Here is a 12,366-nt window from a genome sequence, read left to right as displayed (position 1 = left end):
GTACCAGGTTTCCCTCCTTCAGATCCCTTCAGAATGCATTACTGAAGATTAGTCCCCATTCTGTCTCTCTTTCATAAAATTTTGTTGCTTGATATCTATTTTAGAGTGTACATTTCCTGCAACACATCTATTCAAAATGGTCTGAAAAGCTCTTGGAGATGTAATTTTCTCTCTACTGGGGTATCCATGCACGCAGAGAAGCTATCACTTTTGTCTTGATGCTGTTCATGTGCTTTCAGCTTGCAGATTTTTGGCTAAGGATTTTAGCATCTCACAACCTTGAGTGGGGTTAGGTATATGAGTTCCTGGCAGTCAGACTTCTATTCATTTCAGTTAGATGTGGCAAATCACAACTGTGTCTTTAGATCTTTCCTCAGCAAAAAGAGTGTTGGAGTGGGGGTGTATTTAACCACTACTTCTTAAATACTTTCTTATAACACAGGATATTAGAATCAAAAGGAAAAGTTTAACCTATGTGGATAAAGCATTCTTAAAAATATCTTCTGACATTTTCTTCTTATTGCTGAACTCAAAAATTGATCTTACTTCCCAGCATCAAAGACAAAATGAAGGAAAAAAAAAATCAATGCTGAAGATTGATCAATGTTTTTCAAAACTGACTTAATAAGATAAAAATCAATGCAGTTGTATTATTTGCCATTCTTTCATCACCAGGAACATTCAAACATGGTAATATTTGATTCTTAAGTTAAATGTGAAAATATTTCAGTTACCTCCTACAGAGGCAAAAAAATATAAGGAGGGATTTATTTAGTCAAAGTTCAGTTTTCTTTTTAAACCTAGTTTTGGAAATTTGAGTTCTGCGGAAACTGAAAACAGTTTGATATTTTAAGCGACAGTACATATTTGTTCCTTTAATCACACAGACTTAAAGAGAAGAAATTGTTACTTGTATTTTGCAAATTACAAGCTCTGATCCTCCCTTCTTCCTGCAAATACCAGTTCCATCTTGCTTCTTTGAGAGATCTGTACTCAAAAAATTGGAGATAAGCTTGAGAACTGAATTTCCCTCGTGGCGGGTTCACAGTGCTTTGAATTTAGAGCTTTACTGTACAGATGCATCGGCTGGTTAACCTTTTTTGGCAAAAATGAGTGGGTTAGTTGTAATTTGTTTGGTTCTTTCCCAACATTCATTTCCCTTTTCTGCTCCCACTATCCCCAGTAATATTAAGACCCCTTATTAATTTATTTAAAGAAAAGCCTTAAAAGCTAACTTCTGTTATTTTATTGAACCAATCCCTAAAACACAAGTTTGGCCTGACAGTTGAGAGGGTTTCTTTTTTTAAATAATTTGCATTTCAATATTCCTGTTCACCTGCTGCCTTGGGTTTAGCTCTTTGGGCTCCCAATTTGAAATTTCTTTTAACAGCTGAGTGCTAGGAAATGTCCTTTTAGGGAAGAAAGTCACTTGTTCTCACATAATCATTGGAACGTGTGAACTGGGATTTTAGGGAGGTACTAGACATTGAAAGACTCCCGATAAAATCCTAGATATTGGTGAGCCTCTGGTATTGGCATCTTTTGTTTTAAAGATTTATTTCATGAGCACAGGAAGACAGCTTCCTGCATAAATTTCTACTGAATTGATTCCCTATCTGCAAGCTGGGCCAGAATGTCATAAAATAGAAAATGCAAACCTGATAGTAGTTAGACACAGACTTTGAGAATGTGGAACTTGAGGTTCTCTGTGGGGCCAGCTACTTTCTCATCTGATTTTCACATTCCTTTACTAATTGATTAATATGGTGAGTTTGCTCCTCTCCTGCAGTAGCTCTGAGCAGCAATATGTACATTCATTGGGATCAGACAGTCCCACCCCTTCACCTCTCCTTCATCATCAGCTTCATTATTGACAATATCTGTAATTGCATCATGAGAGAGCTGCACTTTTAGCTCTCCTCTTCCTTTCCTCCTCCCTCCATGCTGCGAGAGAGAAGTGGCACAGCATATTGCATAGCTAAAAGCTTATCAAGCCTGAATTTGTTACACCTCTGAATTTGGCAGACAAGCATTCACAACCACTACAGATATACGTGGCTCATCACCACGTGAAGCTGGACACCCTGAGAAGACAGATAATATTGTATTGGTTTTCTTGTTGCTCTGCAAACAATCAAATAGGCTTAAGCTATGCAATCTGATATTCCCTAATTGACAGCTTTTCCAAGGTTCATTTGTTAACTGAGAGCATGACATGTATTGAAGTTGTTTCTTCATAATGCATTTGGCATTAACTGGAGAGGCTGTTGAATGCCTCAGACATCAACGTCTCAGCAGTAAGATATTTTGCCTACAGTTTTGACTTTCTAACTAGTGACTTTGTATTTGCAAGAGAGTGTGAAATGAGCATATGACAGGACAGGGTAGGAGAAAAAAGCTTAAATGCATTCTTCGAAGAAAATTTGTGAGACAGTGTTTTTGCTGCTTGGGACATTTACTTGGGTTTTATGGTTCAACTGTCCTTTATTTCTTTTGTTATAAAATCTTGGTTTCTTGCTTAACAAAGTATTCACTGAGTAGTCATAGGGTTTCAGAGTCCTTTGATTTTGGTATATTTATAAATAGGCATATCTGATTTTATTTATAATGATGAAGAATTTGTGTGTAAAAGACATGTGCAAGAGTTTTGCTTGCCTGCATCCACAAGAGAATAAAATGAAAAAAAATCCTCTATTTCGAAGAATCTTAAGCTTCTCTCACATGAAGCCCAGGCTTATTTGAAGGAATAAATTATCTGTGTAGAAGAGACCAGAGGATGATTTCTCCACTGAATTTGTCACTACTTTGCATTTGCTGCTTTCTTGTCACTAGTTTCCATAAACACTTTCTTAGTTTCTTAGAACGCAGATTGTGCCAGAACTGTAACACTCAGCACTTTTTTTCATTCTGTTAAAGATTTCCTCTATCTACTCTTCCTTGTAACTCTTCATATGATGTTCACACAGAGTCTATAAGTGCTGATTAAGAGACTTATCACAAATATGTCATCATTAATAGCTGTTGCATCCCATGAACTTGTTAGTTACTGGATAAATTTATCTTGGATGTAAAAATATGTTTTACTTTCAGTTTTTGTCATTACTTAGTGTAAGCATGTTACTCTAAATATTTAGGTTAATTTCTCTAGTACCTAGTTAAGTTTCTGCATGGATTCCTCCTTCTGGGAAGAGTACATGCCTGGAGAAGTACATGAATTTTTACAGATGATGTCAAAATAATTGAGGCGCTTCAGTGGCACTTTAACTAGCACTGTTTAGGAAGTGAAACACAGCTGTTTGGATGAGGGAAAAATGAGTGAATGGATCAGGATGCTTTCATTTCACAGGAATAAAGAGCCTAGCTTTGGCAGAACGGCCTATTCAAATAATGCCAGGGAAGAATGAGCAAAGCTAGATTCTGCATAGAAAAGCCCAGAAACAAACTTTTGAAAGCCCTAAAGTCTGGAACCTAAGCACACATCTCTCCTCCTTCTGTAAACATCAATGGCCTGACTTCCTGCTGCAACCAAATATCCCTGAGCCCTTGGGGGACATTCTGCACCTGTCTCCAAGTGCCTTCTCTTTTATTTGCAAGGTCTGAGATCAAAAGCATCTGGGTGCCTGGCAATAACTGACTCCAGAAACACTTCTGTCTTGCAGGGCAAGCACAAGCTGCATGTGGACACAGGACTGGAGGGCTCCTGGTGTGGCCTCATCCCCATTGGGAACCCCTGCGAGAATGTGACCACGACAGGACTTAAGTGGAACCTCAGTAAGTGAGACAGCTCTGGGATGCTGGGTTTGACATGGTCCTGACCCTACATTTAGAGCAGCTTCACCAGTGATGAAGGGCCTTACAAGTTTGAAGGTGAAGCATGGCATTGAATACTGGCCAGGCCATTTTTTTCCTAGAAATGAAGGGGTTTTCGCATGAAAGCAAGAGAAATATGTTTAAACCTGAGATATCACAGGCAGAAACACATTTTCCATTTGGGAGTCATTGTGCTCTTCAAACAGAACATTTGTTGAGGTCATGATACATTACCATCTTGATACATTGCCCTCCAGGGAGAAGAAGCCATGAGTGTCTAAACTCCTGCTTATAAGCCATAAAGTTACAACAGACAAATAATAATGTGATACAGATTATTAAAACTGCCTCACTTCACCTGAACTGCTTCATTTATATTGTCTGTTTCTCAACCCTGAATGAATAGATCCTTTTTCTTACTTTAAAGTGGAAAAGAGTGCATTTGATCTAGAACCAGGGACATTTATCTGTAGAGAAAGGAGGTTTCATGACCAAAAAAAACTTGAAACAACCTTCATCCTCGTGCCTCTTTCTCTCCCACACTGAGTCATTTGGGATGTATTTGCACAGGAAAGTAACGGGATATTTTCAATGAAGAAAAACTTAAGTGGGAGCAAAGCAGTAATTGAGAGGCTCTAGTCTCACTCCGATGGACATGTCCAGGCTTTAGAGCCATTCCATGCAGAAAGGGCATGCTGTTCTCACAGTTCACAGTACAGTGCTTTCACTGGTGAGGAATTAATCTGAGATTGACCCACTGTGTCAGCCAGCAGAACATCTGCTGGTTCCACTGAGAGTTTGAGCAATAAAGGTGGTGGTATGCATTAGTAGCTCATTAATGATAAAAGGTATAAATATGGCATTAGTTTTGGATTTTGGGGATTTGCCATAGGAAGAGCTGTCTGGCTAGCAATGTTTCTGTCCTTTTAAACTGGATTGGAAGAGCTGAATGTATTGTGTAATAGATATTCCCTTAATTTGAAAAAGAGTCAGATATTTTCATTTGTACGTATAAATACAGTTGACAAATAAGATACTGAATTTTCATCTGCTCATCTGCTGTTGTCCAGCGAGTTCTGTGGCCCATTGCACTGAGGTACTGATTTCTCAGAAAACATTCTGTCCTTCAGAATGAGGTACAAGAAGCTCAAATCAGCCTCATGTAAATGAAGGAAGCATCTCTGAATCCTGTGTCGTATTGCAAAAGGCTACTGTGTGGGTCAAAATGTGGTAGATGCAATGAGGTTGCAGCCCTTTCTTCTGGTTTTTATTATTAGTTGAAAAAGCTGTTTTTCAGATACAACAGAATTTTCTTCAGTTTAATTCCATAGATTTTGTCAGGTTTACAAGGTGCTCATTAGGAAGTTGGTTTTAAAGATGGTCTGTCTGCTCTCACAAATCACATTACTTTGTTACTGCTAAATTATGATTGCCTTATCTGCTAAAGCTAAAGGGATTGCTAGTCAGCTGTGCCAGCTGGAGGAGGATGCAGGGGGGAGATGCAATGGGAACAAATACTTTTTTTCTCTCTAGGGTTGGGTTAAGATATCAGTTTCTTAAATGGTGATCATAACTAGATATGGACCTAGGGGAATTTTTATTAAGCTTCATTTCATCTTCTTTTTATCTTTTTCTGGGGGACAAAAAGAGTAATTATGTGACTGTTTCCTGCTTGTTTCATCTGAACACCATCATCTCTGCTTCTCCCTGCCCTTGTTCTCATTTTCCAGTAGGAAAGAGACCAGACCTTTACAGTGTTTTCCTTAGTGATGTGCATATTGCATCCCATTACAGGCTGTGTATTCAGTCTCAGTTTCTCCCAGGTTGAAGTTCTTTCATTTATTTCTTCATGTTAATCACAGATATATCTGCAAAACCAAAAAAATGATCTGGTCTTCCTTGAAGAGGTTCAATCTATCTGAGACATCAAGGTCATCACAACCTGAAACTGCTCTCTTGCCCAAGTGACCAGAGCTAACCTTTTCACTCATCCAAATCCAGAATAACCTTTGAACAAATTTATTGTTCAGACACTGATTGAAAAATTAAAGTGCAGTTACATTCCCCAGAAGGGAAGCCAATAGCTCCAACACAGCATGTGGTTAGTTGTGACTTGGTTGGATTTTTTCCCTAATCAATAGGACCTACATTCTGATAGCTTAAGTTTGGTACTAGCTTCTGTTGTGTTAATGCACTTTTGTGCTGCCTGTAGTTTTGCAGTTACTTTAAAAAATATTAATCCTCCTGTAAATTGGGATGGAGAAGCAAAGGCTTCTCAGCAACTGGGGAGAAGTAGAATAATGAGAATAGATACTGAAGTGTGATATGGACATCAGCCTTGCTGCTGATGGCTGGCAGTGGCAGAGCTTTACCTGTTCATTCGTTAACAGCAATCTGAGCACACACCTTTGTAAACCTCAGTAAATAATTTTTTGTGGCTATAAATTCATTTTTATGTGTAAATCATAAAAGAAATGGAATTTTTAAGCCAAACATGACATGAAAGTCCTGTTCGCTCAGTTTGTTATGGAATTAATTGGATGTGACCTAACAAGTTGGGTTTTAAAAAGTAATTTTTGAGCCCTCAGAATATTTAGGTAACTGGGCAGTAAACTAATTTCAGAATTTTACTTCAAACAGTGATATATTAGATGGTAGGGGAGCCCTCATTTTTGCAAACAGTAATTTCCAGGAAATCAAAATTCAAATAACACTGCAGTACAAAAAAGAGCTGGCTTTGCATCAAGGTTTTTAATGTTTAACACCAATTTCTGTCTGAGCACATCTGAGATTACTCTGCCAATTAAAATTTGTAAAACCTTCAAGAGGTAGTCAAACGTTATCTGTGTCCAGTCTACAGCTGCTGTCATGATACTTCATAGGTTCTGAATAGAAAAAGACAAGGATAAATACCTAGGACAGAAGCTGTATTGAGATTAAGAGTAGGCTACCAAAGGCCTCATTTCAGTGGTTGAATTGGATAAACCCGAAATCTATACGTCATTCTGCTAGCAGAGAAACAATGATGTCTCTTAATATTAAAGAATTCAGTATTTTTTGTATGTCTGTTTGGAATGCAGCATGTATACATGCTTTTATGCATGCTTATCTTAGTTATTTGCTAGCACTTGTCACAAACAGAATTTTCATTTATTTTAGTTCTCATCTTATGGGTGAAAGAACTTGGAGAAGAAAGTGGAAAATTGATTAGAGAAAATATTTTTATCCATACTTGCTATTGTGTAGCACATACTCAGAACACATTATAAACATATTCTTTCCATTCCCAAAGGGATACAGATCTTTTCTCTATTAAAATCTGATTTATAGTACAGGAATCAGATAATGCTTTATCTGATTTGACTCACCTGGCTGCTTGCTGATAACAGCTCTCATGTCTAATAAATAAATAACAAAAATTCCAGTAATGCCAGAATTACCCAGCATTCTTCATTAGGTCCTCAGTGGTGCTTTCATGGAAGGTAGATAAGAATGAAGGTAGAAATCAGCTGCACTGCTCATCAAAGAAGCAGCTGGAGGGTAATGGTAGGCTTTTTTGGGAAATGGTTATTTTTCTGTGAAATTACTTTAGAAAATAATCTTGCTAATTAATTTGTTCTTCATCCCTGTGGCCTTTGATATGCTGTATGTCATGGCTGTACTGAAAATGCCAACATATATGTGTGTATGTGTATAAATATGTGTGTGCGTGTATATATATGAAAACTCTGTGTATGTGACTGTGCTTTCAAGGTAATTTTCATGCCAATTTGCCTTTTTTAGGCAGGAAGCTAAATTGCTGTAAAATGCTACCATTCGAAAGAGTGCCACTGTCATTTCACTTCAAAAGGCAATAGCTGTAACAATGGGAGCAGGACCTTTCTCTAACTGTAGCAACAGAGCGTCCACTGACTACTAATGTCACAGGTAGATGAACAGGATCCCAAATCTTTTTGATGCTGTTTGTGTTGTTAGAAAAATTGGAATGCTTGCACTGTTTTACTTCACTGGGGTTTTATTGATGTTGCATTGTGAATGGAACAAAAAGTTTACAAAAGCAGTTGTGGTTTGTGTTTTAGGAGAATTCACAGTCTAAAAGATTAAAAGAATTAGTAACTCCTTTAAAAAAAAAAGAGGGTGAGGGACTGTTCTGGGGAAGGTTGTAAATTAAAATGGACAGGTATCACTGTGCTAGTGAGGCTGTTTGTATAAGCACTCTCTAAGCTGTTTCATAACTGAAATAGTTTACATCACACATTTTGCTACCCCAGATCACTGTGACTGAGGCAAACTAAGTGGCGCTTCTGGGAATAGCTTTGTTTTCAGTGGCAGAGTAAATAGCTTCACAGCTGGATTCCCACTCTCCTCTGCTTTCCTCTCCTTCCCTCCCTTCTCTCCTTCTTTACTGGCAGAAGATTGATTATCAGTGATGTATTTTTTCATTTATCCATTGCAGCTCTAAGACTCTGGGTAGGGGTGGAGTGGACAGAAATGGTGTTGCTGATCCCAAAGCATTGGGTGGTTTTGACCTTTGGCGAGCTGTTTGCCCACAGGAGTGCTGCTGTTGGCCTTCCAGGGTCACATCATTTGTTACAAGGCATGGCCTGCTGAAATACTTTTCCAGTGAAGCAGATGTTCTGATGGTGGCAGCCTGGCATTCCACTGGCTTACTGCAAGTCAGCAAAAGCAACGGTGAGGGCATTGCTTAGCATTGCATGAAATGATTTTGAACCACAAAGACCATTTGGTGTACATTAAAGGACTGATGAACAGAGAGCTCAGTTGTGCTGGGCCTCTAAGCCTTCATTTGCATTTTTTGCTGAACAGCAGCTTGAAAACTCAGTCAGACTTTGTGAAGAGGCTTGAAATGGGAATTTGAGGTCACACATTCAGTTCATTTACACATATTTCAGTAAATGTTTGGAATTAGTGGAGGAGAGATTCGGATCCAGCTCCTCTTTAGCAAGGTAGCAGGGTCCCTGGCATTCAGTTTGGAAAGGCTGCTTTAAGGTGATGAACAATTACACTTTTCCAGATCACAACTGGGGCAACGTTACTACTGTGGGACTCCACTTATGGAAAGATTCATGTGAGTACCTTAGTTCTGAACTAGCTCAAACCACTTCCAGTGGTAAGTTTAGCTCAGCTGGAAGACCATCTTTAATGGGACATAGGGAATGTATATATGATCCTTCCATGCAGCAGTATTAGAGGGTAATGGTAGGCTTTTTCAGAAAATGGTTCTTTTTCTGTGAAATTAATTTAGAAAATAATCTTGCCAACTAATTTATTCTTCATCCCTATGGCCTTTGATATGCAATAATTGCCAGGAAGGAGTAGAATAAAAAAATCTCAGAGAGACTCCAACACAGCTGTACACAGAGTAGATGACTCTCCAAAACCTGAGTAATACCATCCTGAAGTAAACTGAAGACATTTAGAATCATAATAGAATGTCCTGAGTTGGAATGGACCCATCACGATCATCAAATCCAACTCCTGTCCCTGCACAGGACAACCCAAAGAATCACACTGTGTGCCTGAGAGTGTTGCCCAAGTAATTCTTGAACTGCATGACCCTGGAAAAGTCTCTCTCCATCTTCCTTGTAGGGTTCTTCTGGAAGGCTGCAATTATGTCCCTCTGGATGGCATCCCATTGTTCAGGTGTGTCAACTGCACCACTGAGCTTGGTGTCGTCTGTAAATTTGATGAAGATGCGCTCACTCCATCTACATCATTAATGAAGATATGAAATAGCACAGGTTCCAATATGGACTCCTGAGTGACACCACTTGTCACTGATGTCCAGGACTCTGAGTCACTGACCATCACCTTCTGGATGTGACTGTCCAACCAATTCCTTATCCACCTAACAGTCTACCCATCAGATCCATCTCTCTCCAGTTTGGAGAGAAGGATGTTGAGGGGAACTATGTCCAAGGCTTTTTACAGAAGTCCAGATAAATGACATCTCTAGCCATGACCACTTCCCTGGGGAGCTTTGTCCACTGATGGAATCACCCCATCATAGAAGGCCACTGGGTTGGTCAGGCAGGACTTGGCCTTGGTGAAGCTGTGCTGGCTGTCTCAGATCACCTCCCTGTCCTCCACATGCTTCAGCATGGCTTCTAGGAGGATCTGTTCCATGATCTTCCTAGGCACAGAGGTGAGACTGACAGGTCAGCGGTTCCCAGAATCCTCCTTTCTACATTTTTAAAGAGGGGTACAATGTTTCCCTTTTTCCAGTCACCTGGGACTTCACCTGACTGCCAGGACTTTTCAAATATCATGGAGAGTGGCTTGGCAACTATATCAGCCAGTTTTCTCAGGATCCTGGGATGTATTTCATCAGGTCCCATAGACTTACGTACACTCAGGTTCCTCAGATGGGATCTCTACTTACGGTGGGGAGCACTTTGCTCCCCCAGTCCCATCCTTCTGTCCATCCATTCAAGAGGTGTGGGAAGAGAGGTCAACACTGTAGACTGAGGCAAAAGAGATGTTGAGTACCTCAGCCTTCTCCTCATCCATTGTTACCAGTCTTCCACCAGTGTTCATCAGGGGTGGGTGCACTTTCTTTGACCTTCCTTTTCTGGTTTATGTACCTGTGGAAGCCCTTCCTGTTATTCTTTGCATCCCGTGCTAGGCTCAGCTTCACCTTGGCCTTCCTCAGCTGTATTTCATCTCTGTACTCTTCCCAGGTTTCCTGTCCCTATATCCACTGCCTGTGCATTTGCTTCTTCCCCTTTACTTTGACCAGCAGTTCCCTACTCAGCCATGCCTCTCTCTTGCCTTCCCTGCCTGATTTGTTGCTCCTGGGTATTGCCAGCTTTTGTGCTCTATGGAAGACTTCCTTAAAGATCTGCCTGCTCTCCTCCACTCCCCTACCCCTGAGGACAGTCTTACAGGGGATCCCACTGACTATCTCTCTGAAGAGCTGGAATTTTGCTTTCATAAATTTCAGTGGCCTAACTTTACTTCTTACCTGATCCATATATCTCAGGACTGCAAACTCCACCTGTGCATGACCACTGCAGCCCAGGCTGTCTCCAATCTCGATGTCCCCAGTTAGCTCACTTCACCTCCCCCGACCAGAACGCTTATGTGTGTGCAGCTACATTGTTGTGGCACATTGCAACTATGGAAACTTAATTCCATTATTAATATGGAGGGAAGAGAGTTGTCAAGAGAGCAAAATGCTGTTCTTTCCCTAGCATACCCTCTGTTACTTTAGTCCCTGCTTCTGCTAATGGAAATATAATCCAGAGGTATGAAGAAACAGCTGCTCTGCATCAGCCCAGCATTGGTGCAGATAATCCTCATCACTCTGGTGGCCGTAGATTGGTGAGAGTACAAAAAGTCACATGAAAATCAAAAGCAACTTGCTGCTATTGAAGGATGTCCACTGTAAAGTCAAAACACCTTTCTGAGCAAGAGGGAGAACTGCAGAGAGACAGAGAGCTAGCATTTAGATTGGTGGGGGTCAAAATTAACTCTATGGATTTCAGCACTGACTCTGAATTTTCGTCGGTGAGTGTGGGGGCTGAATTTGTCCAAGAAAGAGACCTCATAGTTTATACTGATGATATTTAACCCTAAAGGCCTTCTCATCAGTCAACCTGCCCACATGGATACTGGAAAATCATCTTGTTTAGACAACAGCAGAGTTAAAGGTGAAACATAGTGGTGTACTTCAATGAAAGTCTGAAAAATTGGCCAGAGTACAAATGCTCGTTCGTCATATCCCTTGAAAATATACTTTAATTGTTTTCATCCTTAAATGCCCAGAACCAGCCATAATAAATGTAAATGTCACACTGCCTGGAGATTTCCAAAAACAAGAAAGCTCTCTGAGGTATGTGGTGAGTTATTGCCAGTTTCCAATGTCTCTGCAGAACCACAAAAGGGCAAGGACCAGTAGAAGGACATATCAATCACATCTGGCTAGAGTCTTCCAGAATTAAAAAATGAGATGTGTTTGTCTGGGATGACTCAGTTAATGAATGTGTGCTATTTAGATTTCTGGGGGGTCGTTCAAGTAGGTAGGTGTTGCCACTAAACATTGACTCCTCCTTTGCATTTTGTTTGCAGACCTCTTAGTTCTGTTTATGTTTTTAGTACATACTGGTGTATGTGATTGATCTCTTCTTCCCAAAAATATGACACTGAAGGAAATTATTTTCTCTGCAGTGATCTATTCCTGTACCTTATTGGCAAACAGTCCTGGCTATCTCCTCTACAGTGTCTCAATTCTTCATTCACTCTTCACTTTATAAACATTTTGCATGTGGTATCTGAGGGGGCACTGCTCTCTCCAGCTTTTGGCTCTAGATGTTTTTGGAAAAGGTGGGTTTTTTCCTCCTGTTATATTAAGTTCCATAGAGGGTGAAAGTCTGGTAGATGTCATCACTGACTTTTGCTGTATGTTGTAAAAACTTATGTTTTGGCTGTAAGTTGTTTCTGGCATCCTGATGTGTAATTAATAAGCTGTTAACAACTGACTGTAGTGAGTGTGCTCTGGAACTGTTAATTTTAGACATGCATACCAATTTCACA

General features: G+C 40.0%; 1 protein-coding gene across 3 annotated transcripts in view; it reads left to right on the top strand.

Moving 5' to 3' along the window:
- TPK1 (thiamin pyrophosphokinase 1) overlaps positions 1-12,366 on the top strand; it is a 309,386-nt gene that overhangs the window by 241,975 nt on the left and 55,045 nt on the right. For all 3 annotated transcript variants that reach the window (XM_039549358.1, XM_039549357.1, XM_039549360.1), the window contains one exon: positions 3,660-3,771. In XM_039549358.1, the coding sequence (XP_039405292.1) occupies positions 3,660-3,771 (112 nt within the window). The remainder of the gene's footprint in view (positions 1-3,659; positions 3,772-12,366) is intronic.

Source organism: Corvus cornix, chromosome 2, assembly GCF_000738735.6.
Source record: "Corvus cornix cornix isolate S_Up_H32 chromosome 2, ASM73873v5, whole genome shotgun sequence".
In the NCBI taxonomy this organism is placed as follows: domain Eukaryota; kingdom Metazoa; phylum Chordata; class Aves; order Passeriformes; family Corvidae; genus Corvus; species Corvus cornix.
Note: the sequence above shows the minus strand (reverse complement) of the source record. Positions and strands in the feature narration are given on the sequence as shown.